The 26102-nt window shown below is 55.2% G+C and overlaps 1 protein-coding gene across 5 annotated transcripts; it reads right to left on the bottom strand.

Annotated features, from left to right (window-relative positions):
* Nucleotides 1–1220: 1220 nt before the first annotated feature.
* ZBTB7A (zinc finger and BTB domain containing 7A) lies at nucleotides 1221–21776 on the bottom strand. Of its 5 annotated transcripts, none has more exons than XM_071728114.1 (4): nucleotides 21621–21776; nucleotides 16965–17197; nucleotides 5506–6722; nucleotides 1221–1721 (listed from the first exon to the last, which is right to left on the bottom strand). In XM_071728114.1, exons 3-4 carry the CDS (start codon nucleotides 6705–6707, stop codon nucleotides 1265–1267), a joined length of 1659 nt encoding a protein of 552 aa, XP_071584215.1. In that variant the 5' UTR covers nucleotides 6708–6722; nucleotides 16965–17197; nucleotides 21621–21776; the 3' UTR covers nucleotides 1221–1264. The 5 variants fall into 5 exon arrangements, with proteins under 5 accessions (XP_071584215.1, XP_071584218.1, XP_071584214.1 ...); XM_071728117.1 differs by lacking the exon at nucleotides 21621–21776 and adding an exon at nucleotides 17365–19805 and having other exon boundaries at nucleotides 16965–17201; XM_071728113.1 differs by lacking the exons at nucleotides 16965–17197; nucleotides 21621–21776 and adding an exon at nucleotides 19814–20716.
* Between the last annotated feature and the right edge of the window lie 4326 nt (nucleotides 21777–26102).

Raw genomic sequence — 26102 nt, 5'->3', positions numbered from 1 at the left:
GCTCCCAGTCCAGGGGTGACCCCAGCCCTGGTGCTCCCAGTCCAGGGGTGACCCCAGTCCTGGGTGTCCCCAGTCCAGGGGTGACCCCGTCCCTAGGTGCTCCCAGTCCAGGGGTGACCCCAGTCCTGGTGCTCCCAGTCCAGGGGTGACCCTGTCCCTAGGTGCTCCCAGTCCAGGGGTGACCCCAGTCCTGGGTGTCCCCAGTCCAGGGGTGACCCCGTCCCTAGGTGATCCCAGTCCAGGGGTGACCCCAGTCCTGGTGCTCCCAGTCCAGGGGTGACCCTGTCCCTAGGTGCTCCCAGTCCAGGGGTGACCCCAGCCCTGGGTGTCCCCAGCCCAGGGATGACCCCGTCCCTAGGTGCTCCCAGTCCAGGGGTGACCCCAGTCCAAGATGTCCCCAAGCAGGGGTCACCTCAGCTCTGGGTGATCTCAGCCCTGCCATGTCCCCAGCAAGGGGTGTCCCACACCACCTGCCCTCAGCAACCCTGCAAAATCCTGCTTGTCCACGCACACAATTAGGCAATTTCAGGCAATTTTTAGGCAATCTTCGGCAATTTTCTACAGCAAGCCCCTGCCAGCCACTCCCCTCGTGGGCAAATTCAGCTTTGCTGCAGGGCTGGGGGTTAGAGGAAGGGGAAGGACCTGCACCCCTCACCCCAAAAAACCAACCCCCGGCTCCCTGGCAGGAGGTGGCTCCATCCTGGGACAAAGCCACCCCCCAACTTCCCAAAATGTGGTGGTGGGGGGGTGAGTGGCCCCACACCCCCAGCCCCAGGCACCGTGTACCGCCCACCCTGACACAGCCCTTCCACCCCTACCACTTTTTTTTTTTTTTTGTGTCTATTTTTGCATTTTTCTTTTTTTCTTAAATAGATCTCTCTCTGAAATAGTTTTTTTTTTTTGTTTTTTTTGTGTGTGTTTTGTTTGTTTTTCTTTTTAACGTGTGTTTGGACACAAAATAAAGCTTTGGATTTACATGGAAGCTCTTTTCCATGCGACAGAGCCACTTTCCATCCCCACCCCGTGCTTCCTAGCCTCTGCCTTGCCACAAAAAGGTCCTTGGCTACTGAGGGATCCTTGGGGGAGCCCTGCTTACGATGGGAAGATTGGAAACATAATATATATATATATTTTTTTCTGTTTTTTTTTCTTAAAAAAAGGGAGAGAAACATCTTTAAAGAGAAAAATCGGAGGAAAAGTACTAACTAGATTTTGTGACACTTTCTGTTTTTTGTTTTTTTGTTTTTTTTTTTTTTTTTTTGGTTTAGGAGAGTCCTTGCGTGTTACCCTCAGACGACCCTCCTGCTACATTCAATCCTGATGCTTCATTATTTGAATTCTCCTCAAAGTGCTGCTGCTCCTGGCCGTTCCCCTGCAGGGTGTCCTCTGATTCCTGACTCTCCCCACCGGCTTGAAAACTTCCGTCTTCGGGGTTCCCCGTCGGGGTAGGAGGCAAACCCCCGGCGGCATCTCTCACCCGGGGCTTCCTGCCCCTCCGGGATGGAATCCCGTTGCATCCATCTTTTTTAAGGTGCCTGTGCAAGTGGTCGGAGCGGACGAAAGTCTTGAAGCAGCTGTCGCACTGGTAGGGCCTCAGCCCGGTGTGGACGCGCATGTGGTTCTTCAAGTCGTAGTTGTGAGCGAAGGCGGCGCCGCACTGCTGGCACAAGTAGGGCTTCTCCCCCGTGTGCTTCCGCATGTGGACCTTCAGCTTGTCCTGCCTGGCAGGGGAGAGAGGGGACGGGGAGGAGAGGAGGGTCAGGAGGGTCAGCACGGGGTTTGGGGTCTGCCTCGTGCATGGTATAAGGGACAGGAGCAGCCACTGCGGGGCTGAGAGCGGGTACGGGGCTGAGCAGCAGGGTGGGGGTGAGCATCACCCAGGATGGGGCTGAGCATTAGGATGGGGCTGAGCATCACCCAGGATGGGGCTGAGCATCACCCAGGATGGGGCTGAGCATCACCCAGGATGGGGCTGAGCATTAGGATGGGGCTGAGCATTAGGATGGGGCTGAGCATTAGGATGGGCTGAGCATCACACAGGATGGAGCTCAGCATTAGGATGGGGCTGAGCATCACCCAGGATGGGGCTGAGCATTAGGATGGGGCTGAGCATTAGGATGGGGCTGAGCATCAACCAGGATGGGGCTGAGCATTAGGATGGGGCTGAGCATCACCCAGGATGGGGCTGAGCATTAGGATGGGGCTGAGCATCACCCAGGATGGGGCTCAGCATTAGGATGGGGCTGAGCATCACTCAGGATGGAGCTCAGCATTAGGATGGGGCTGAGCATCACTCAGGATGGAGCTCAGCATTAGGATGGGGCTGAGCATCACTCAGGATGGGGCTGAGCATCACCCAGTATGAAGCTGAGCATTAGGATGGGGCTGAGCATCACCCAGGATGGAGCTCAGCATTAGGATGGGGCTGAGCATTAGGATGGGGCTGAGCATCACCCAGGATGGGGCTGAGCATTAGGATGGGGCTGAGCATCACCCAGGATGGGGCTGAGCATCACCCAGTATGAAGCTGAGCATTAGGATGGGGCTGAGCATCACCCAGTATGAAGCTGAGCATTAGGATGGGGCTGAGCATCACCCAGGATGGAGCTCAGCATTAGGATGGGGCTGAGCATTAGGATGGGGCTGAGCATCACCCAGTACAGAGCTGAGCACTGGGATGGGGCTGAACATGGCTCAGTATGGAGCTGAGCATTACCCAGTGCAGACCTGAGCATTGGGATGGGGCTGAGCATCACCCAGGATGGAGCTCAGCACCACCCAATACAGAGCTGAGCATTGGGATGGGGGTGAGCATCACCCAGTACAGGACCAAGCACTGCTCAGTCCAGGGCTCAGAACCAGAATGGGGCTGAGCACCACCCAGTCCAGGGTTGTGCCTGATGGGGCAGAGGGCTGGGGGCTCCTGGCAGCTGCCTCAGCTCTCGGGGCCAGGCCTGGGTCCAGCAGCCACTTCCTCCTGCAGGAAAAACCCCAGGTCCCAGCTGAGCACCAACCCCAAACCAGCCCCAGCCCCATGGGAAGCCTCCCTGCTCTCCAGTAGCCCAGCACAGCCACCCCCACCCCTTGAGACATCTCCTGACAGCAAGAGGGCCCCCCCAGAATCCCAAATCTTCGAGGTTCAAATCACCCAGGATGCATCCACCTCATTTTAAGGCAGCTCCCAGAGGGGCTAGGAAGGGAGGCACCTTACTTAACACAGCAGGGTACACAGCAACCACTTTTATTAAAAAAAAAAAAAACAAAACCACCAACAGTTTTAATTTAAATGATTTGTAAAATTTTCTAAGTATTTATAATTTTTCTAAAGCCCTTCTGCCCTTCTTTCAGCAGATTCAGGCACGTTGCCACTCCTCCCCCTGGGAACACAGAGGAACCAGGAAGCTCAAGTGAACAAAAATCGGTGTTACATGGTGGGGGTGGCAGGGAAACACCCCAGGCAAGCCCCTCCCAGCTCAGCCTTTCACCCCAAAAATTCCTTCAAGAGCAGGGGCTGCTCCCCAGAGCCCTGCCCAGGCCTCCCCTGCCTGCTGCCGTTTCATTTTTAACAGCACAGGGAAGATTTGTCACCAATAAATAAGAAATAAATTAATAGTATTAATAATAAGATCAATTATAAATGGACTGCTGAAAGAAATAAATAATGAATTAAGTAAATAATAAATTATAGGTTGGACTGGATGATCTTACAGGTCTTTTCCAACCTGAATAATTCTGTGATTAAAGGGGCTGTCCCTCCACGGGATGAGGAAAGACAGGACAGGGAAGGAATGCAAAAGAATAATAAAATTAGGGGGAACATAAGGATGATGGAGGGTTTGGTCAGCTTGGCACCCATTTTTACACTGGGGGCTCAAAGATCAGGCTTTGGGCACAGCCAAGGTGCTGGGGGAGAAGCAGCAAAAAGCAACTCATCAGCATGGCCACGAAACCAACCCCGAGCAGAGGGAGTGGGGCTGGTGCTGTGAGCCAGTGATGTCCCCACCAAAATGGGGGACAGGGCTGGCACAGCCCCGAGGAGAGGGAGCAGGGAACCCACTGTGACTCTGGGCAGCAGCTCCAAGGGGGATTTTCCACCCAGAGCTGTGGGGTGAGACACATCGTGGGGCTCAGCACAGCTCCTCAGCTCTTTCTCCGTGCCCAAATGGCAGGAAGCAGCAGGGGGATGTATTTTGGCTGAAAAATGGCACGGCCTTGGTGTATCAGGGAAGAGCCTTGTTGAGAGGGGCCAGGACAGTTTCCCCTCTGTCCTCTGCAGCTCCAGACCCTCCCAGCAGCCTGCAGGTCCCCATCCCAAACCCGCAGGAGGGTGAGACGGAGAAGCAAGGAGGTGGCCCTGCCCCACCGGCCCCCTCCTCCCCGTGACAGCCCCCTGGTTCCCCTCGTCCCTCCCCAGCAGCGATGGCTGCCAGGGTCACCGTGGCGTTTCCGCAGCCTCTGGCCATGCCAGGCCCTGGGCAGGGAGGTGCTGGCGTGGCAGGGCGGAGGGCTGGCACCCTGCCCCCACCATTATCTGCATTCCTCAGCGTGGGGCTGGGTGCGGCCCCGGCCCTGGCGGGGAGGGGGCTGGTGGTGCCGTGGGGCAGGACATGGACTCCATGCACTGGGCCTGGCACCATCTTGCTGGAGCCACCCGTCACCTCCACGGGCACTGGGGACAGCCACCAGGGAAGAGGGTCCTGGGAAGGGAAGCAGGTGGAGGTGGCGAGGCTGCGGTATTTCCGCAGGCAAGGAGCAGGCAGGATGGATCCTCTGCCCATAAAGCCCCTTGGCAGGGCTGGGGGGACAACAAGGGTGAGCCCCCCAGCCCAGCTCAGCTATCCCAGGGAGAGGAGGCGGCTCGGCAAGGACTGGAGTGAACCAGAGGAATGGGAACAATGTCCCTTTTCTTCAGCACTCCCGTGGCAGAGGGAAGGAGTGGAGGAACCCTGGTTAGAAACAGTGCCCGGGTGAACGCCCCCGGGGAGCTGGAGCAAGGAACCAGGGGGGGACTGTGCAGGGCTCAGCATGGCTGTGGCTCAGCCCACCAGGGGTCACAGACACACGTGGTGGGGGCTTCAGCCTCTTCCCAACCCAACTACCAGCCACTGGAGCTCCACTCACCCCACGGTCCCATTTCTAAATGACTCTCTGAATCTTGCCTCAAACCTGATGGAAATACCAAGGGCTGCAGCTCTGTTTAATCAACAGCATTATTTGGCCTCCACAAAACCCTGGGGTCTGGCCAGGTTTCCAGCAGAGCTCAGCAATTCAGGACACCAGGATGGTGCAGCACTGGCTATCAAGACAAGCCCTGGGAGATATCTCAAGAGCCAGACACCCAAATTGCTCGTCTCTCTGGAAAACTCTGGCCTTCATATCCAACTCGCCTGTAAAGAAGGAAATTAGTCAAGCAGGTGAGAGAAAGCCAGCAACAGCCCCTGAGGAAAGCCAAGAGCTGGTTTTGTGTGACTGTCCCCTCTCCTCCAGCCTCTGCCCACTCCTTACCTGGTGAATCGGACTTTGCAGATGTTGCACTCGTAGGGCTTCTCCCCAGTGTGGGTGCGGATGTGGCGCGGCAGCTTGCCAGCCCCCTGGATCACCTTATCACAGATGGGGCACTTTTGGAATGCTTTTGCCCTGATCTTCTTCTCCACCTTCTGGGACCAGGACGGATAGACGTCGCCCTCACTCGAACTGCCGAAATATTTCAAGTAATAATCCATGACCCCATCGTCATCCTTTCGGTCATCCTCCCCGAGCTGCTGTCTCCCCACGGAATTCATCATTTGCTGCAGCAGGGCACTGGCAGCCAAGCCATCCTCCACCTTCACGTCATCCTCCATCTCCGCTCCAACGGGAACGAAGCTGGGAGAGTCGCCGGCTTCCTGCTGGTCTAGAGGCCCCCCCGGGGTCCCCTCCTCTTCTCCTGGCGTGGGCAGGCCACGGCTGCTGTAATGTCCGTTCTGAGAAGGTGAAAACAAGGAGCCAGGAGCTGCTGCCGCCGCCGCCTCCTCCTCCTCTCTGTCCAGCCACATGGCTGGGTTGCTGTCAGGATCACAGTCATTCGCCTTTGGTCTTTCGTTTAGGGAGGCTTGCGAGTAGAAGTCCATGCCATTGCAGTCCAGCTCCTCCTCCTCCTCTTTGCATTGGAAGTTCAGTTTCTGAAGGTCTCTCAACTCTGGGTTGGTCCACGGAAAGCTGCCTTGGTGGCCATTGACGGGGTTGCTCTGGAAGAACTCCAGGTACTCTTTTGCTCTGAGATGGTTCCTCTGATCAATTTGATCTACTGTATCCATCTGGTCATTTTTGGCCAGAATCTTCCTGTCCAGGAGATCTGTACAAACATCCCTTACCGCCGGGATCTCCAGCAGTGTGGCGGCGTTGAGGATGTCGTTGACGTTGGAAGTGCTGACAGTAAGGGTCGCGGTGTAAGCGAACTCCAGCAGAGCCGACAAGGCGTCCGCACTCACAAAGTCTATCTCATACACGTTTTGCTGGTCCACCACTAACCCTGAGGTGAAGAGCTTCTTGAAGTACTGGCTACAGGCTGCCAGGACGGAGCGGTGGGTGGGGAACTCCTGGCCTTCCACCAAGATGACCACGTCGCACAACAGTCCGTTGTTTCTCTGCTCATTCAAACTGCTGAGGATGTCGCTGCTGTGATCGGGGAACGGGATCCCTATGGGGCCGTCCACGCCACCCGCCATCTTCGATGCAAAAGGCTGAGAGAGAAGGAGGAAAGAGCAGTGAGTCACAGGGGCCCGGGCTGCTCGCAGGCATCGCATCGCGCAGGAAAACTCCCGGGGTGGAGCAGGTACCTGTCTGCTGCTGCCCTGCGGCAAGCACCGTCCATCGGCTCTGTGCCCTCCACGCCTCTCGAGGTCACCATCCTGCCTGGCATTTAAAACACATCCCCAGCAGCAGCAGGCAGGGATGGACCCGTGCTTACCTTTGCTCTGGGAAAGGAGGAGGAGAAACACAACCCAGGTGCTCTCCGAGGCTGGAAGAACAGCTGAATTAGCACAGACCTGGGCCAAGGATAGCAAGCCTTGACAAGGACCAGGACTCCTGCATCCAGGCAGCATCTGGACAGTGCTGGCAGGTACACCCAGTGTGGGGCTACAGCAGCTTGAGCCTCACCAGTGGACCCCAGCTCACCCCTGGGAGTATTTCCCAATCCTATTGCTGCTGCTAGAAAACTCCCCTGTTCATTCAGCCTTGTTCTGCCAGCCGAATTCCCAATACAATCATCACAAAATCATTGGGAAAACCATTCCCATGGCTCATCCCTGGGACTGCAGCCACACCTGGCAGATGCTGGTGTCCTCTGGAAAGGGCACAGCAGTCAGCTCAACACTTGAGAACACCAGTGTGTGGACACAGGGGAGCATCAACCCCCCCCAGCCCACTGCTAAGGGCATTTTACAAAAAGCAAAGCTTAAATTCTTAAACCCCAGTCACCTCCTGTCCCAGGAACAGAAGCCTCTGGGGTGGACAGAGAGGCCAGAAGAGGAGCCTGCTCTCACCACACACTGGCACCAGCCCTGGCACCAACCCCCCTGCATCTCAAATAGGTTCCATCAGAAGCAGCAGGTTTTTTTTTTCCAGTGCCCAGGGTTTGTTTGGGAAAGGTAAATAATAAATAAGTTACTCCCAAAGTGCTCACACAACAGAAACAGATCCACTTGACTTTAAACACATCCTCTCTCCAAAGGCTGGAAAAGCCAGAAGGAACTGAGCAGCTCCATCAGGAAGGGATGCACCTTCACCAGGAGAGGGACCAGATGGGGGGCAACAGAAAACCTGTCCAGCTTCCCCCCCTGCCCGTCCTCACTGAGCTCCTTAACTTCTCCCAGGCATCAAAACTGAGAATAATGTTTCCTTCTTCTCTGTCCCACGCAGTAAAGCTGTGCACTCCCTGCAGCAGAGATGATAAATCAATATATTTGCCCCTCCCCAGCCCAAGCCCAGGGATCCCTGGGGGGGACAGAACCCACAGCACATCCACAGGTGAATGATTTGGTTCATAAAACCTTGGCACAAGCCTAAGGATCAAAGTCCTCAGTTTTACAGGTGGGGAAACTGAGGCACAGGGGGAAGTGGCCTGCCCAACACGACAAGGAAGGGGTGGTGGGGGGATGGATGAGTCAGGAGCACATCCAGAACAGAAGTAATTATACAGGAAGCAACTCCCAGCACTGCGGTAGAGCATGGGGAGCTAGCAACCAGGTTGCAAAACAACGCCTGCTTCCCGACACACGCACACACACCCCCCACCCCCACTGGGGGCTGCCCTGCACATTTCTCAGTACTTCTTCATTTTTGCTTATTTAAAAAAACAAAACCCAAAACTTCATTAACCAAAGGGAAAAGAAGGAATTTCTGCACCTTCTTGTTTCATACGAGAGCGCAGAAGGCAGTTCTGTGGCACTTCCAGTTTGTGAAAACCAAATTTGAAGTAAACCCCCTCAATATTAAACAACAAATGCAGGAACCACCATCAAGCTCACCACAGAAATGGGATGGGGGGTTCAGGCTGAGAAGAAAGACCAGGAGAGCCAAGTGGGTGCACAGGGCAGGTGAACATTCTGTCATGAAGACCAAGCACTGAAGCAAGGACTTCCCCAGGACTCCTGGAGCAGGGGCACCAACTCTGGAGCTGGCTCTGGGGCTCTTCCAGGTAGGACCTGAACTTGAAGCTGAATTTCCCCATTTTTTTCTTTTCTTTTTTTTTTTTTTTTTTTTTTTTTAATAAAAAGTTCTCACTAAGAGGGAAAAGGCCATTTGACAGCTGAGCTCAGCTTGGGGACCAGGAGAGCCAACAGCGCTCTGAATTACAGCACTGGCTTCAGGTGTGACCTTGGTCAAGGTCACCACATCTCTGCACCCTACAGGGGGTCCAAAGGACCACCCCTGGCCTCCAAGAGACCCCCCAGCCCTCCCCTCAAGCCTCCTGAGTGCCTGGGCTATACCAGTGGAGGCCTCCACTGCCTCACCATCACTTGCCCCATTCCCACCAGGCCAGAGCTCCCCAAACCCCTGCATCCTGAGCCATCACAGCACCCCAGAAAAGCAGCTCTGGGGTCTGCCCACCCCCTAACACCTCCACACCCTGAAAATGGTATTAGAGTCTTTACTCCCTCCCTTCCCCTCTAGATTAGATGCTTTATGAAGATTTCCCCCACCCCCCTAAAGAGAATTTGAGCTGCGTGAAGCATTTTGAAGCTTCAGGCAACAGCCTTCTGGGCAGGAAAGCTTCCCCACCCACACAACCGGGCTTTGTCGGCTCTGGTGCCCAGCTCGGGGGACCAAGGGGGCCTGGGGGAGCGAGTCAGGCCAAGGGGGCAAGGTCACCCCCCCCTCACCAGTCAGGGGACCGGGACAATCAGCAGGACAGTGTGGGAACGGCTGCAGGGTCATGAGACTGCCGAGGGCTGGCATGGAAAGTTGTACAACTTTGCAACTCATTTTCCTCACACAACACACCCTTTGTGTCCCTCCTCTGTGGTGGCTGAGAACGTCGAGGGGCAAATGGGCTGCCCCAAGCCCTCCCAGGAACAGCCACAGCCAGAGACCACCAGGTTCCTTCCTTGGGTGCTACCACCCAGCCCTTAAAAAAAATAAATCACACCCTGGTTCCTCTTCAGGAGGGTGAACATCCAGAGCATTAAAGCCCACGCAGAGCTGGGTTGCTCAGGGGATTAGTAACAAGAGATGGGAGCCTTCCACCTTTACAGGTTCAACAAAAACCCCCAACCCACCAGGACTAGGCATAGGACACAAACTCCATGTCAGAAGGTTGGGTGAAATCCCCTTGGAAAGGACTTTCAGGTGACAAGGGACAGAAAAACACCAGCATGACAACTAGCTAGTCCCCTCTTTGGCATGAATAAGGTCTGAATGGGCCACCAAAGGGGAGCTTCAACTACTGACCTAAATTTCCCAGGCAGCTCTTTTCTCTCTCTACACCCCTGAAAAGGCACAAGACACTTGTTGTCCCAGACTGCACGTCTCTGCAGGGCTGCAAAGATGCCACATTTCACTCCAAAGTGGTTGAGCTTGAGAAGGTTGAAGAACACCCTCAGATACAACTCATAGCAGCTGAGGGAGCATCGTCAACTTAAAATATGGTCCTGTTTGAAACATGGAGTTTACAACAATACCAGAGCTCTCACATTTATTTACAAACCTGGCATGACACGATGCGCATCCCTAACTACTCAGCTAATTCTACCATCTCCAAGATACCAACGCAACCAAGCTCCAGCTATCCCCAGCTCTGTCAGGTCAGCCCAACACAAACACGGCCTGATTCCAGGCAGAAAAATACCAATTTTTGTGCAAGATGGGCTGCTGAACACTGAGTGAGGGAAGCCTTCACCTCCCCAAGACGCTGCTCATCTCAGCTGACTGGTTTCACCACGACTGCCGTTTGATGCTGCTCCTCAAGACTAAAAATTCTTTTCTTATGTCCAAGTTATCACCTCGCTCCTCTCAGACCTACCAGCCAAGCTGCAAAAGAGCAGAAGAGAGAGTGAACCAAAACCCCTGAGCTTGCACCTGACTCACCTCGAGTCCAGCGGGATGTCACCCAATTGCTTTCCTACCCCAGTGCTGGAATTTGACATTTACATTCAAATGAGACGACCACATTAAGATGGGATCACAACCAAAAGTGCTGACAAAACACTACTTAATTACTAGCTTCCCACATCACCTCAGTAGGTTGTTTTGTTTTTTTTTTTTTTGCTTTTGCTTCTCTGTGTTGCTTTAAAATGGAGCTGGGGGAAGAGAGGAACCTGAGCAGCTTACAAGGACTCTGAAATATGCAGGTATCGGGTGGAAGAGTGAAGTCACATCTGGTTAGCTGGGTAACAGCCAAGGCTTTCAACCTGTTCTTCATCCGGAAAAGATCCCAAATCTCTTTACAAAGGCAGGGCTCTCCTCTCCAGCAGAGGTGCCACCCACTCCAGCAGCACCCATGAGAAGATTGAGCAACACTCCAAAGCTGCTCCGGGCAGGAAAGGGAAAAATTATCATCGCTTTTTCCACCCAGCACTGGGCAAGATGGCTTTAGGGCACTGCTACAATCCACACTGTGAGGTTTCCTGGGAATAACTGTGTTTTGGGCTGTGGCACGTGGTTATTTGCTTCCTGCAACTCAAGGAATGGGGATCACAAGTCGCTATGCTCAGGTTTTTTTGAGGAAATGAACAGCTGAGAGCGTCAGGGCAAGCTTCGCAGCAGCCCCTGCTGTGTGTTAGAAAAGAATTATTAAAATAATGTTGCTATATTAAAAAAAAACCTGAACAAAAGTCAGTGGTTTGCTGTCCAAGGCACAATATTATGCTAGCCCTCACTCCCCCACTGCCTGGAGAAATGGGCATTTTTTCCCTATGAATAGCTCACCCCAATTATAGGTCACACAACACAAGTCCTTGTCTCTTCACTTTATATTTCTGAAGCAATAGTCCCAGTTCCCCCTTTCCTTCTTCCAGCTGCAGGGACACATGTGTAAGTCTGGGTCCCTTGAGATAAAAAGCAGCTCTCCAGTCTTTTGGAGCATGAGCCATCATCTCTGCTGACACCAAGTTCTGCAACATCCCAAGGACAAGCCCAAGCAGGTCTCCCCTTTGCCCAGGATCCACCCTAAACTATGCAGAGGCCTGGGGAAACACACCTAGCACGCAGCAGCAGAAAGCCAAAAAGGTGGGAAGATGGTAGGCAGGAGGAAATGAAGGAGGGTGTTTTGCCTGCTTGGGAAAAGTCACTTTTCCAACCACTCTATGGTGCTGTTAAAATTCAACTGCTCTCTTAAAGGAATGTGCTGTTGGCAGTTTAGTGCCAAACTATCTGAATTATGTGGACCTGCAAAGCAAATGCATGTTCTTGAGAGGAAGATCCTGAACATCAACAGGAGCAAACTCCATTGTATGAAAAAAAAATTAAGATTAAAAGCACTCTTTTAAAAAAAATAAATCTAAATTTTTTTATAACATTAACGGGGAGCCATTTCGGGGGGTTTAGCAGGTACTTATTGAGCTATCAACAGCAAAAAGAAAGAACTCAAGCTGTCTTCTCTCTTGGCTGGACATGGCATCTGGGGTAAAACACCAGAGGACACGTACGGCATGACCGAGATCATGCAGCTATTGAAGTGAAGAGATCAGAGTGGAATCAGCATCCTGCAAATATCTGTGGCCTCTGGGTGGACAATATCACTCTGTGTTCTACACAGGGACATCCCCTCCAGCCCCCCACAACCCCTTCTGAAGGCACCGACTCTGGGAAGCATCTTCTTCCCCCATGCCTCTGCCCCAGCTCTCCCTCAATGCAGGGTCTCTGTTAGCACCATGAAGGATCATCTAAGGAATGAGACCGACCACATCAGGAGGGTTTGGTAGGCACTGGGCTCCTGACCACACAACCAGCCCTAACTACCCCTCCAAAGGCTCTTCAAAGCCGGGTGGTTTTGTTCTGATCCTTCTGAAGCTCAGAGCTTTCCGAGCACCCTGCTTCCATGTCTCAAATTTAACATCAAGTGGAAAAACAACCCCCGTGCCACGACAATACCCGAGCAGGCAGCTCCAGCTCCTCAGTTACAGCCCAACCACCCTGCGTTTCAGCCCAACCCGATGAACCCGCCACCACTATCAGGTAAGCAAAACAGCCAGGGCTTTCCCTGCTGCTGCCAGGTCTGACCTGCCAGGGAGGTTTGCCTCTCCTGACTGTCTAGAAACATGTGCCTAGGCAGCGTAGGAAGCTCCAGCACAGAGACAACCTTCATTCTAGGATGGTTTCACCCCAAACAGGTGTCTCAGATAGAAGGAAATCCACCCAAAAAACCTGGGGATACACCAGCAGCATGGATCAACATCAGATCCCTCATCTTAGAGGAGCCAAAGCCTTTTACGAGCTACGTATTGACAGGGAAGAAACACCTAATACACCACAGAAACAACAGTCAGGGGCAGGATGCACAACGATTTAGAAGCTGAGAAGCTCAGGCAGGAAAAGAGAATCCCACATCCTGCTACCACTGCCAAGGGAACCCTGGTAGGAAGAATATCTGGTAATTTCTCCCACAGAAGTTGGGACAGAGTGCTGGAATCGAACATCCCTAAATGAGCACCATGGGAACCTGAATGACCACAAGTAATAAAGAACTTTGATTTTCTCCAAAACAACAACAAAAAAAAAAGTCCTAACCATCTCCCTCCTCCCACTGCCAAGCACCTCAGATGTGGGAGCAGTGCCAGGAGCTGGTTTTTGCTGTGGTGCTCTCCTCTGCTGGGCTGGCCAAAAGGGGCAGATTTGCAGAGCTGGTGGAGCAAGGACAGCCCCCCCCTCAGAGGCCATCCAGCCATTTCCTCGCTCGGGACCAGCTGTATCCTGTCCTCATCCAGAGGAACCTGTGCAGGTCTGATATATTTGGCAGAGCATCTAAATAGGGCTGGAAGAGCTGCATTGAAGAATTTGGGATGAAGAAGTCCCAAGCCCATGTTATACCAGTGTTTCAGCTCAGATGTGCAACCAGGCTATGAAAGGAAGACCACCAAGCCTCTCATCATGGTGACACACAACCAGCAGCTCATGGATGGACAGGTTTTGGGAGTAATTCAGCAGTCACACTGCCACCTCAAGCAAACAGTGGCCAGTTGTAGGCATCTGTCCTGGTTTGGGCCAGGATAAAGGTGATTTTCTGTCTTGTACTTTTGCTTTTAGCTAAGTCTCTTGTTAAACCATGACAGCATCTACAAGAAACCAATGGAATTTTTACACCTCAACTCATTTATAATCTTTTCAAACCCACCCCACTCCGAGCCCTTACCAGTGTGTCAGCAACATGAAGAAGTGAAGAACTTCACCAAGACACCTCGGTGGTGTAACAGTGACCACGTGTGCCAAGGCAGAACTGGAGTGACTGTAACTGAGCTGCTGAATCCTGCTGGCAGCAGCAGGCTGCAAGCAAGAGGCAGGAGAGATGGTGTGACCACGATGGAGCAGTGAGATAATGACTACCCAGGTAGAGCTGGTCTCTGTGGTGCTGTTAAGGAGACGCTGGAGGTCTGGGATTCCACACCAGGCCAGAGGAAACCATTAGGGACACTGCTAAGGAGTGCACCAGGAAGAAAAGGGCTTGTTGCTTTTCATTTTCCAAAACTGCTTGAATTTAAGTGCTATTCACACAAGAGACCAGAGGAGAGATGTGCTAGACGTGGCTTTTTCTAGCAGTGTAGACAGGGAAAGAACAAGTGCTGCTGAGGAAAGAGCTCATGATCACCACCTTTAAGAAAACCAAATCCAGGGTCTAACCAACCAACTGACCCCCAGCAATCCCAACCCCACTTCCCTCCTTGCCTCTCCAGTCTGGCTCCATGCATTGATCCCAACTCTGACCTCTAAGCACAACCACAACACAGAGTGCAATACCACAGCTGACCAGGAGAATTAAACCAAAACCAGCAAAGGGAAAGTCACCTGCTGCAGTGCACAGGCCTCATGCTGACACATCCCCAGTGCTTGGGGAACACTCTGCAACTCCCAGGATGAGTTCTGGGACTTTCACATAACAGTGGCTTTACCACAGACACAACATGGCTCTGTCTCCAAAGATGCTGGTAGCTGACTTCCACAATTAGACAGGCTGAGAGAGTTGGGTTGGTCAGCCCAGTGAAGGCTCCAGGGAGCCCTTCCTGGAGAAGAGGCTCCAGGAAAGCTGGGGAGGGACTTTGGACAAGGGTGGGGAACGAAGGGGCAAGAGGTGATGGCTTTAAACTGGAAGAGGGGAGATTGAGGTTGGACACGAGGAAGAAATTCTTTGGTGTGAGGGTGCTGAGCCCCTGGCCCAGGTTGCCCAGAGAAGCTGTGGCTGCCCCATCCCTGGCAGTGTTGAAGGCCCCAGGTTGGATGGGGCTTGGAGCACCCTGGGCTGTGGGAGGTGTCCCTGCCCATGGCAGGAGGTGGGACTGGATGAGCTTTGATATTCCTTCCAAACCAAACCAGTCTGAGATCCTATGAAACCAGACGAGGGATGACACACGTCACGCTCCACGACACTGCAGCTGCACAGCAGCATCTGCAGCTGGGAAGGGGTCTCCTCCCAGGGCACAGCACAGCCCCACACACACAGTGCACGGGGAAGTTTGGTTTCCGCTGCAGCACTGACTGCTGACAAAACCCACAACGTGACTTAGACCCCAGCAGATGCCTCAAGCTGCTCCCTGCCTGCCACGTCACAGCACTCAGCTCGGCCTCCCCGGCCCACTGCCCCTCCAAACCATCCCTGTGCTGACAGTAACCACCAGGACGTACTAAAACTCCTCCTGTGTTGCAAGGTTAGCTTGAACTGGTTACTCCACCCAGACCTCCTTGCCAATTTTCTCCTTTGTCATCAGAGACTGTATTTAATCCAGCAGGAATGTGCCCGTGTAGCCACAGACCCAAGGCCAGTGTGCGGCCCTTGAACTTTGGGGAGTGCAGGGGTTTATTTTTGTGCTAGAAGCTCCCCATCACCATTGCTTTCACTGCACTGGGCTGCTGGGGCCATCACACAAGGTCTGCATGCTGGGACCACCACCACCAACTGCTGGGTAACGGGAACTTCTCCACAACACAACAAAGTGAGCCACCATCCATGGAGGAGCCTGACAGCCACCCTGTAACCCTCAGCCCACCTTTGCTCCAGCAAGACTCGGGGAGAGTTGCTCCCAAACCTCCCTCGTGTCCACACATGGAGCCCTCAGCCTGCTGAAATCTTCCCAGAATGGCTGATGGGGCCCAATAAGGACTGGATGGCTGCCCTTGCATTAATGGAAGCTATTTGTTTTGCTGCTGAAACCAACTCTTGGAAAGCCAAGCCCAAGTGTGCCCACGTGCCTGTTGCCGCAGCCCTCCCGATGGGTTTGCTCCCACATAGTTCTGCTGGGGCCATACAGCAAGAGAGCAGCTGCCTACAAAACCACAGTGGGGCTTTTGGGAGGGCCTGCAGAGCACCAAAAGCCCTTGCTGTTCAGCCCCTAGTCCTCCTAAATCCTTTAGAAAGGTGCAGATGTTACATGTGAGGGGAAAAAAAACACACAAAACGTGAAACTGTGCTTTGATCCTGGCTGAAGGAGCAGCCCTTGCCTTGGAAGTTGGTGCATGGGGAAAGTTTCTTTCCCAATACAAAAGCTCCATAAGCCTGGAGGCACCAAGATCCACACAGAAATAACACAGAAATATTACAAAAAGGCAACATCCAGCCCCTTCAACAAAGGTAACAACCAAAGGCTCAAGACACCATCAGTTTCAACCACCTGCTCAGCAAAGCAAGAGGGATTCAGGGTCACCATCAAATCTGGGCTGCATAAGGCTGGATGAAAACAAGAGCTTCTGTGGGTTGTATTTCTACACTCTCCTCCCCTTCAGAGACCAGGCATGACCACAGACCAGCAGAAGGAGAAATCCTTCACCTCCCATTCCAGCCAAAATCTCCAAAAGTCACCATCAGTGTTTTCCCTGAGAAAGGCCAATAGCACCTGCACCCCTTCACACCACATTCCCACAGCTTCTCTCCATCTCTTAAACCAAGAAAACCACAAGAACTGCTCAAATCCCAAATCCCCACCCATTCCCACAGCCCTTCCCCCCTCCCAGCACCTATCCCTTTCCTGACCTGCTCCCTGCATGCCCAGCTCTCTGGCCCAACTCCTCCTGAGCCCCAAAATCAACCTGTCCCTCTCCCACCTCACAGCCACGGCTCAGCTTCTCCTTTGCAGCCATCACATCCTCCCCTCCAACAACTCCTGCCCTGCTTCCCCTCAATTCAGCGTCCATGTCAGAGGTCTGGCACTAAACTAACTGCCTCAAGTGGTGGCGTGAAGACCGATCATCTTTTCCACACCAAGAAAGGGTAAAAAAAAAAAAAAAAAAAAAGAAAGAATAGGGATAAGATTGGAGTTTACTGACAAAGCAGAGCATACCGGGCAGGGCAGTCCCGTATGTAATTCCTAGTTTGCAGCCAGACACACAGCTCGACTCGCTGTTCTCGGCTCCACGCGACGTGCAAAAGAGAATCCCAAGAGCAAGCATGCCACAGGCTTCATCCCTGGCAAAGCTGTCCTGCCATGGAGCTCTTTCCTTCCCTCCTCGGCGCACGACCAGGCAGCAGCGCGGGGATGAAGGGAGGGAACGCTGAACCGGTACCGCATGTACTCTGCCTGTTGGGGCAAGAGGCTCCGAGTAACTAGAGAGCAGCAACCTGTAGCTACAAGCCTACCTTTGACATTTGCCCAGCTTGGTGTTGGGCAGGCACTCAAGCAAATAAACACACACAAATACACACACAAAAAAAAAAAAAAAAAAAAAAAGACATCTACTTACTGGTTTCCAGTTTGCCGGTGGGAAGTAAGTAGGTGCACGACCCAGGAAGGAAACAGGGTGCCCAGCTGTAGTTTAACAGCACACAAAAGGGAATTAAACTGCAGCACCAGGACACTTGAGAGCATCCTCTGCTGTGACAAAAAGCAGGGCAGGAGTCCTTCCTGCAGCAAGGAGAGGATGTCCCGCAGTTTCAGATGGGGAAGCACAGAGCCACAGGGCTGGAAAGCAGGAGGAACATTGTCCTGAGGGTGCTAACCCTTTGTAGGTAAAGAAACCACACAGCCAGTGCCCTGTTTCTGTCTGTGCCCCTGCAGGGTTCAAAGAGATTGGCAAAAAAGCACTAGAGCCAGCAAGGCTGCTGCAGATCACACTCCTGACAGTAGGGCTACACACATTTTTGAAGGGGTCGGTGAAGCTGCTGACTGCCTGGGGATCTGCAGCTCCTCTCACCACCGTGGCCTTGGCTCCCACCTGCAGCCACGGGGCAGCTCTCACCAGTTTCCAGTTTCTCACACCTTGTCACATGAAGAGACGATGCTGATCCCTATAGTTTCCTTCCACCTGCAGCCCGGGGCTGCTGCCCAAACCCTCACAGGAAGATTTACAAGTCCCTCAGACAGCCGTGTCTGCAGGAAAGAAGGAGCCCCACTGCAAACTGAGGCACAAGGATGACTTTTGCAGCGTGGAAGTCACGTTCAGCCTCTGCTAGAGGAGGCAGCAATGGACACCGGGCAGGCAGGGAAACTGAAACTATGCGAGGAGGGAAGATGATCCGGCCAGGGAGCCGGATGAGAAACAATTGTCCCTGGATACTCGCAGAGGATCCCAGTGCTCATCTGACCTCATTTGCTCCTGCTCTGACGTCCTACCCGAGCTGCTCTGGGACTGTCGGGATGCTCCAGGCACAGGTATGGGGACAGACACATGGCTCACGCTGATCGGGAGGCAGCACCGAACACAAACGGGCACCGGTTTGGATCAAAGGGTCATGGGATTGGACATAAATGCTTCTCTTCATCCAAGAGACTGAATGTCTTTCTCCCTTTCCCCGAGTTTTGCTCCTCAAGAGGCTTTTAATTACAGATTGAAACTAGGCTCTTCAAATTTGAGGTTAAGGCTGGTTGAGAGTAAAGTTAAGAGCAACAGTTTATTGCTCACTACGCAAGATAACGAGCACTACTCTAATTGTTTGCCACACAAGTCTTCTCTTTCAATAAATGCAGCATCCTGAGACTGGGAAAAAACCCTCAAGTGTCAGTTTTAATCAAGATTAAACCAGAGTTCTCAAGCATTTAGGCTCCCTCTCAAATGCAGACCAGGAATTTCACAGCCCCCTCCTCAAGCTTTTAGGTTGGACACCAGCAGGGGAACCCAACTCTGCAGAGTGAAAACCCAGCAGTTGGGCAGCACCAAAGGAGGTCTGGAGTAAGCCAGGCAGCAGGAATCAACACAGCACCAGGATATAAGCAGAAATTTCTTCCCTGATTTGCGTCCCATGCCCACATCCAGATTCTCACGCTGGGAAAACAACTGTAATTTCCAATTCTGCTTTAAAAGTCACAAAATGCAAAACGAACCCCACTGTGCTCACCACGCCAGATTCATTCCACCCAACCACTGCTGGCCCACCACCTCCTCAAAGCTCTTTAATTCATCCCATGATATGGCTAAAGATCACCATCAGATCTGAGACCACAAAGCAAAAGGATCCATAGATGAGCAAAACCTTAATAATAAGAGTAACACTAAAAAAAAAAAAAAGGCCTAAGAGTTGCAGATCAGCAGAAAACGAGGAGCTACTTTCATTCACCACCAGATTTATTAAGAGCTCCAGCCTTGCAAAACCTTCCCAAGTTAGTAACGCAATTAAGGCTTGGTGGAAAAATCCCACCATCTCACCCATGTTTGGGTTGCGCCTCTTCACTCCCTCTTTCACCAGAACAAGCCTAAACAGGGGCCAGAATGAATATTAAACAAGAACGGCTCCTCTCTAATAAACTGCTCAGTTTCTCACTGCCTCTCCTGACTTCTTTTTTTTTTTTTTTTTGAAGTTGTTTAAATATAACAGCTCCAGCAAACCCTCAGAACTAAGCCAGCCTGTCTTTTCCTGAGCAGCCTTCAGAAGTGCCCACGTGCTGCAATTTCCCACCAGGACCAGCAGAAACATTCAGAAATAAAACATTTCCTTAAAATAAAAAATAAAAGATTTAAAAAAAAAAAAAAAAAAAGACACCAAACACTTTTCTAAATGACAAGATGACATTTAGCTCAGCTGCTACACTGCATACAACTTCAACCCTCATTAGGTTGTAAATTCTTCTAGGAAGAGCCCTTCTCTACCCATGTGCATAAAGTTCTTACATAAGAAGTTATGGTTTCGATAGCCATGACAATTAACAGCATGGGGAACACTGCTAATCTTCAACTCCAACCAGCAGCAAACTCTTACCAAGAGTCCTTGAGTTGAGAAAAACTTTTGCTGCCCCAGGAGGGTCCCCAGGAGGCCGGGAGAACCAGCCGAGGGACGAGCGGTCACATTGGTTGCTGGTGCATGACAGGAACTCTTGTTTTCAACACACAAACACCAGGATTTAAAAGTTCTGCTAAGAGGAAGCCCTGGGTGCTGGGAGTCCTGCTCCAGGCCTAGGTCCAAAGGCTTTTCCCACACTACAGAAACAACACAAGGGCAGCACCCAGCTCTCCTGTTGCACACCATGGCCACAGCAGCAATCTGCCCCTGACTTTGCCTCTTGCCATCAGGCTCACAAACACCGGGCTCCGGGGGGCCATAACCTTCAGATCTGTCTCAGGAGCTTTGGGCACACAGAGGCTCCACTGCCAACCCACCAGCTCAAACTCAAGAGCCTTGAGATGAGGGACGGAGCAGAGGAGAAGCGTCCCGGCCTTGGCCAAGCAGAGAGGCTTCTCCTCTGCTGCTGGAGGGGATGCTGCCCCTCACGTCACCTTCCCTGTCACCCCCCCAGCCACTCGCCAGCCTTGGCTGCTGCGTAGCTCCCGTGGCGGGCAGAGAGGCTTATCCCCTCTTCAGGGCAGCCCTAGGCAGGGCCCAGCTCCCAGGGCCCCAACCCCCCGAGGGGGGGGGATTATCGCTACCAACCGCCACTGGCTGCCCGACCCCCCTCTCCCCCCCTCTGCGCACGGGGGTGGCTGCGGAGCCGGCCGGGGGGAGATAAGGAAGGGGTGGGGACAAAAAAAAAAAAATATATACTTATAAAAAATACCCCTCGGAAGGCTGGCAGGGGGAGAGCGGGAGGGCCGGGCCGGCCTCCCCCCGGGGTGACGACCTTGGGGTGCTCGGGGGAGGGGAGGGAGGGAGCGGCCCCGCGCCCCCGCAACGGGACTGGGCCGGCAGGACGCCCGCCCCGGGGGACCCCACCCAGCAGCAGGGCCCCCTCCGCCCCCCTTTCCCCCTTCCCCCCATCGCGGGGTCGGGCCGGGCCGGGCCGAGCCTTCCCCCCCCCCCGCCCCCTCCGCGGCCGCTGGCGGCGGGGCCCACAGGGAGCCTTGGCCGAGCGCCACGACCCCACCCCTTCCCCCGGGCGGGCCGCGCCAATGGAGGCCGGGCGGGGGAGGGGGGCGAGGGGCGCGCAGGGGAGGTGCTGGCCCCGCGGGCGCTCCCCCCGGGCCCGCTCGGGCCGGGGCTGGGGTCGGGGTGGGGGCCGGGGGGCGCGGGCCGGCCCGCGGGGGCAGCGCAGGCCCCGCCGCGCCTGTCCTCGGCCACCCCGCACCCCGCCCGCCATTGGGCCGGGAGGCGGCGGGCGGGCGCGTGGGGCGGAGGGCGCGCCCCGATTGGCCCCGCCCGCTGCCCATCAACACGCCTCCTACTCGCCGCGCCCGCGGGGGACGCTGGGAGATGTAGTCCGCCGGAGGCCTCGCACCTGCGGGGCGGCACGGCCGCTGCACTACAACTCCCAGGAGCCCCCGCGCAGGCCCCCCCCACCCCGCCCCGCCCAGCCCTTCCCCCCCCCGCAACCCCCCCCTCCGCGACCCCCCCAGCGCGGCCCGGCCAAGTACAACGTATGCAGGGGGGGGAACGGAGCGGGTGGGGGGGCATGGGGGGGGGGCAGCTGCCCCAGTCCGCCCCCCTCGTCCGCAGACCCCCCCGACCCCCTCCTTCCCCCCCACCCCCCCAGCCCCAGCGCTGCCCCCGAGGTGGGGGGGTGTCGGGCCTCCATTACCTCCCCCCTCCTCCTGGCCCGACCTCTCCCCCCCCCCCCCCCGCGCCCCCTCCCCACCGTACCGGGTGGGGGCCGAGCGGTCCGAGCGAGCGGTGCGGGCCGCGCCGTGCCGAGCCGGGCCGGGCCGAGCCGTGCGGGCGGAGCAGGCTCTGGCCGCCCCGCGGGAGCTGCTCGCCGAGGCCCGTATGCGGCTCCTTCCTGCTCCGGCCGGGGCCGCCCCGCTCTTAAAGGGGCCGCGCGCCGCCCCCCCCCCCCGCCCCCCCGCGCCCGCCGCCTCGGGCCGCGGCCTCCAGCCGGGGGGGGGCGCCCCCCGCCCCGCAGAACCGCGCGCAGGGGGAGGGCGAGGGTGCGGGGGACCCCGGAGAGACCCCCGGACCCCTCACCCCCCACCCGGCAGAGCCCCGTCCCCACCCGGGGCACCCCAGTGTCACCGCCACCAACCCCCCCCCCGCGTGTGACCTCACAGGGCACCTCCCCGTGTCCCCAGGCCCACCCGTGTCACCCCGTGGGGCGCCCCCAGACTCACTTTTGTCACCCCCACCCCTCGTGTCACCCCACGCGGCACCTCCGAGTCACCTCCCAACCTCCCCCCGTGTCACCTCACAGGGCACCTCTCCACGCTCCCAGTCCCACCCGTGTCAACCCCATGTCACCCCGTGGGCCAACTCCCCGTCCCCTCAACGCCCCCCGTGTGCCTCCCCCCCGTGTCACCCCACAGGGGCACTTCCCAAGCACCCCAAACTCACCCGTGTGGCCCAACTGAGCTCCTCTCTGTGCCCCCAGCCCCTACACCCCATCACCCTCTGTCACCCGTGGCACCTCCACGTCACCCTTCCTCCTTCTGTGTCCCCCCCGTGTCCCTCAGGATCCCCCCCCGAAGCCCCCAGACTCCCCCCTACACTGGGAAGGGGACACGAAGAGCAGCTCTGCCCAAGGTCACGGTGGGTTGTGAGCCACCCGGCAGGGACAGGGGACAGGACAAACCTGCCAGAGCCACCACCTCCAGGTCTGCCCTGAGGGGGGGGTGACACCAACTGCGTCCCCCACCCACCACCGGGGTGTCACATCCCTACTGGGCACCCCCCATTATGTTCCAGAGTGAACAGCACCTCCTGGTTTCCTGCGGGTTGTCAGGTGGATCCACACGGAACTGCTGGGGGTCACCTGACCCCCACCCTGGCAGGGGTTTTAGGGAGGATATTGAATTAATAATAATTTTTTAAAAAAGGAAAAAAAATGTCAAGAAAAGACTTTGATCAACAGCCCTCTCCTCCCCACCAAGGGGCCTCAGATCTTGCCCCCAGGCCGGTGTTCCAGGATTTCCCCATTTCTCCCTTTTTCCCTAAAGGAACTCCCCTCAGCTTCTCACAGGGGCTCTGTCCCCCCCCCAGCTGCAGCCTCCCCCCTTCCCACTGTCAGCTCTGGGGCGTCCCCCAAGGGGCTCCTAAAGGGGGGGGTTGGTATCACTACCCCCACTGTGCAGGTGGGGAAACAGAAGTAGCTATAAGAGGGGACTGGGAGGAAGAAGGGGGGGGCTGGGCCCCAAGACCACATTTGGGGGGGGGGTGCAGGGGGCTGGGGTCCCCCAGGCTGCACCCCAAGCCCTGCCATGTGCTGACAGCCACACGCTCCCTGTCTGCTTTCACTTTCCCCCTTCGTGCTGGGGCAGGGGGAGGGGGGTTGGGGGGGACACGCCCAGAGCCCCCCCCCGTCCCCAGATGAGGCCCCAGTGTGGCCAACCCAGATCCTCCACCCTGGTTCACCCCAAAACCACCGGCAATGAAGAGCATCCACTTATGTCAGGGTGGGGGGCAAAGCCCCCTCATCCTGCCCCAGAAAACAGCAGGGTTGGGGCTACCCTGTCTCCCAGCCCTGACCAGCCCCCCCTCTTTCCATCCTGCAGCCCCAAAACCTCACACCCAGCCTGAGGGACCCCATGGGATCCCCCATCAAGACTCCCAGCCTCCTGCAGCTCCCATGGGTGCAGTGAGTTGACCCCGGTCTCTGCAGGCCAGGCCCCCATGGGGGTCTCAAAGCACCAAGAGAAGAAAAACTGAGACAACCAAAACCCCCCCAAAGTGCCACCACCAAGGCAGGTGCCAGCATCCCCTCCCAGAGCCCCAACATTGCTTTGGCACCAGAACTCTGCAAAAAAACAATTATTTTTCAACTCTGGGCCCAATTTCGATCTGTCTGAGGCTGCCTCAGCTTGGCAGAGCCCAGCTTCACCTCTCCCTCCTTTTTATCACCCCTGAATAATTAAAAAAAAAAAAAAAAACCCAAAAAAAAATTAACCTCCAAGTATTTCATCTCCAAACCCCAGAAACATTTTCTGAAATACTTGGGATGAAAGACTGAAAAAGCCACGAATATTTTCACTCTAAAGATGTCAAATCCAACCTGCCCGGGGCCGGGATTCAGGGCACCGCATCCCGCTGCCGGTCGGGCCGGGGCTGCCTCCTGCCAAGATCCTTCCCTTATCGGCTCTTTCCGCTGGAGGCAGCCGATGGACAGCACGGCCAGAGCCACCCCCGGCACAGCCCGGCTCTAGAATCACAGAATGGGCTGGGTTGGAAGGGACCTCAGAGCTCATCAAGTCCAACCCTTGCTCCACTCCCCCCGTGGTTCCCAGCCCATGGCACTGAGTGCCACATCCAGGCTCTTTTGAAATATCTCCAGGGATGGAGAATCCACCCCTTCCCTGGGCAGCCCATTCCAATGGCTGAGCACCCTCTCCAGAAAGAAATTCTTTCTAATGTCCAACCTAAACCTCCCCTGGCACAACTTGAGACCTCTTGTGCCCTCTTGTCTTGCTGAGAGTTGCCTGGGAAAAGAGCCCAACCCCCCCCTGGCTCCAACCTCCTTTCAGGGAGTTGTAGAGAGTGTCCCCAAGCTCAGTCGGTGACATCCCTCCTGCTGGCTCTGCAGGGGTTAAAGCTGCTTTGGTTCAGGAAGAGAAAAGGCTGCTAAATATCAAGTGCCATTTATTTATTATTATATTCCACTACCCCCCAACCCAACGATGAAGATAGCAAGTTAAAAAAAAAAAAAAAAAAAAAATGCACCAAGAAAGCCCTCTGTGAGCTTCATCCTCCAAAACCCAGCACCAAAACCAACCAAAAAGACCCTCAAGTTTTATGAGCTGTCCCCAGTCCCCATCTCCTGCTTAAATCAAGAGGCAAAAATAACAAGGAGCTGTGGGAGCTCGTCTGGGCATGAGCTGAGGGAGCAAGCACAGACCCCCAGCCCAAAAACAAGGGTCTCACCCCTTGGGTTTGATGGGGGGGGGGAACATAGCCACCCCCCACACACCTCCCCCCTTGTCATTTGCTGGGGCAGGGGAAAGGAATTGGGGATGAAAGGTTTGGGGGTCCCAAGTCATGTCTGTCAGGGACCTGAGCACAGGTAGAGGGGACATCAGTAGCCACCCTAAGGGGTGGAAAAACAAAACAAAACAAGACAGCCTGGAAGAAAGAAAACAAACCAAAAAAATCCCACCAAGCTGCCAAAAGTCATCTCCTCACAGGGAGTGGGCTTGGGGATCACCAAGGAGGGGAGCAGGGCAGCAAGTCACCTGAAAATACACCTGTGTGGAGGATGAGGAGGTGAGAGCTGGACCTGCCACCCCAGGGCACAGCACTGTGGTGGGGACACACTGGGACACCCAGCCTGGCTCAGCCCCCACAGCCAGGGGGGTCTGCAGGGCCCTCAGCAGGCAGGAGGGTCCCGTCACCCACAGTCTGGTTGAGGTGGCCTTTGGGAACCCTTGTGGGTTGTCTGTCCAGGGGGGTTCATCCCCACCCTGCAGTGCCCCCCCCAGGCACCCCAAACCTGCCGGCTGAGGGGAGCAGGGGACCCAGGGGGCTCCAACGGGGGCCTCTGCAGCCCTGCTACAGCCACCACGGCTGAGACCACCTGTGGGGTGGGCCAGGGGGAGCTGGAGAAACCAGCCAGCCCGGAGGGGTTTTATTTTCTTCAGCTCCACGAGATTGAGAGGGACCCCACTGAGAGGCTACCCTGGCTCTGCCCTGGCCATGGTGGACAACTCTGGAAGGAGCCAAGGATGGAAAACCCAAGGATCGCCTCCTCCCACCTCAGCAGCCAACAGGGAAACCATGGTCCAAGGGAGCCCCAAAACTCCTGCCCCACAGCTCCCACTGCCAGCCCAGAGCCCGTCCAACACTTGCCAGACCCCAAGCCTGACTGAAACGTCCCCCGTGTGACAAATACAGCTTTAAAAACCAAGCCTTTAAAAAGAAAACTAAGAAAATACAAATTCCTCCTCTCCTCCACCCGGAGGGCTCAGGAGGGATCTCACCACCCTGTTCTCCTCCAGCTCAGCCACATCTCATCCTGCAGACCTGCCCACACCAGTGTGTGCCCACCTTGTTCCCAGCAGGATGGCGACACCATTTTGGGTCACCCTAGACTGGGTTTTTCCCTGATTTCTCCACCCTGGAGCCCACATGGAAACCTGGGAGAAGCGTGGGCTGTGTATCTCCTCGTCCTCAGCCCTTGTCACCATCTCATACACACATG

This window comes from Heliangelus exortis, chromosome 28 (genome assembly GCF_036169615.1).
Source record: "Heliangelus exortis chromosome 28, bHelExo1.hap1, whole genome shotgun sequence".
Taxonomy (NCBI): Eukaryota; Metazoa; Chordata; class Aves; order Apodiformes; family Trochilidae; genus Heliangelus; species Heliangelus exortis.
The sequence above is the reverse complement of the archived record's forward strand: the minus strand, read 5'-3'. Positions and strand labels throughout refer to the sequence as shown.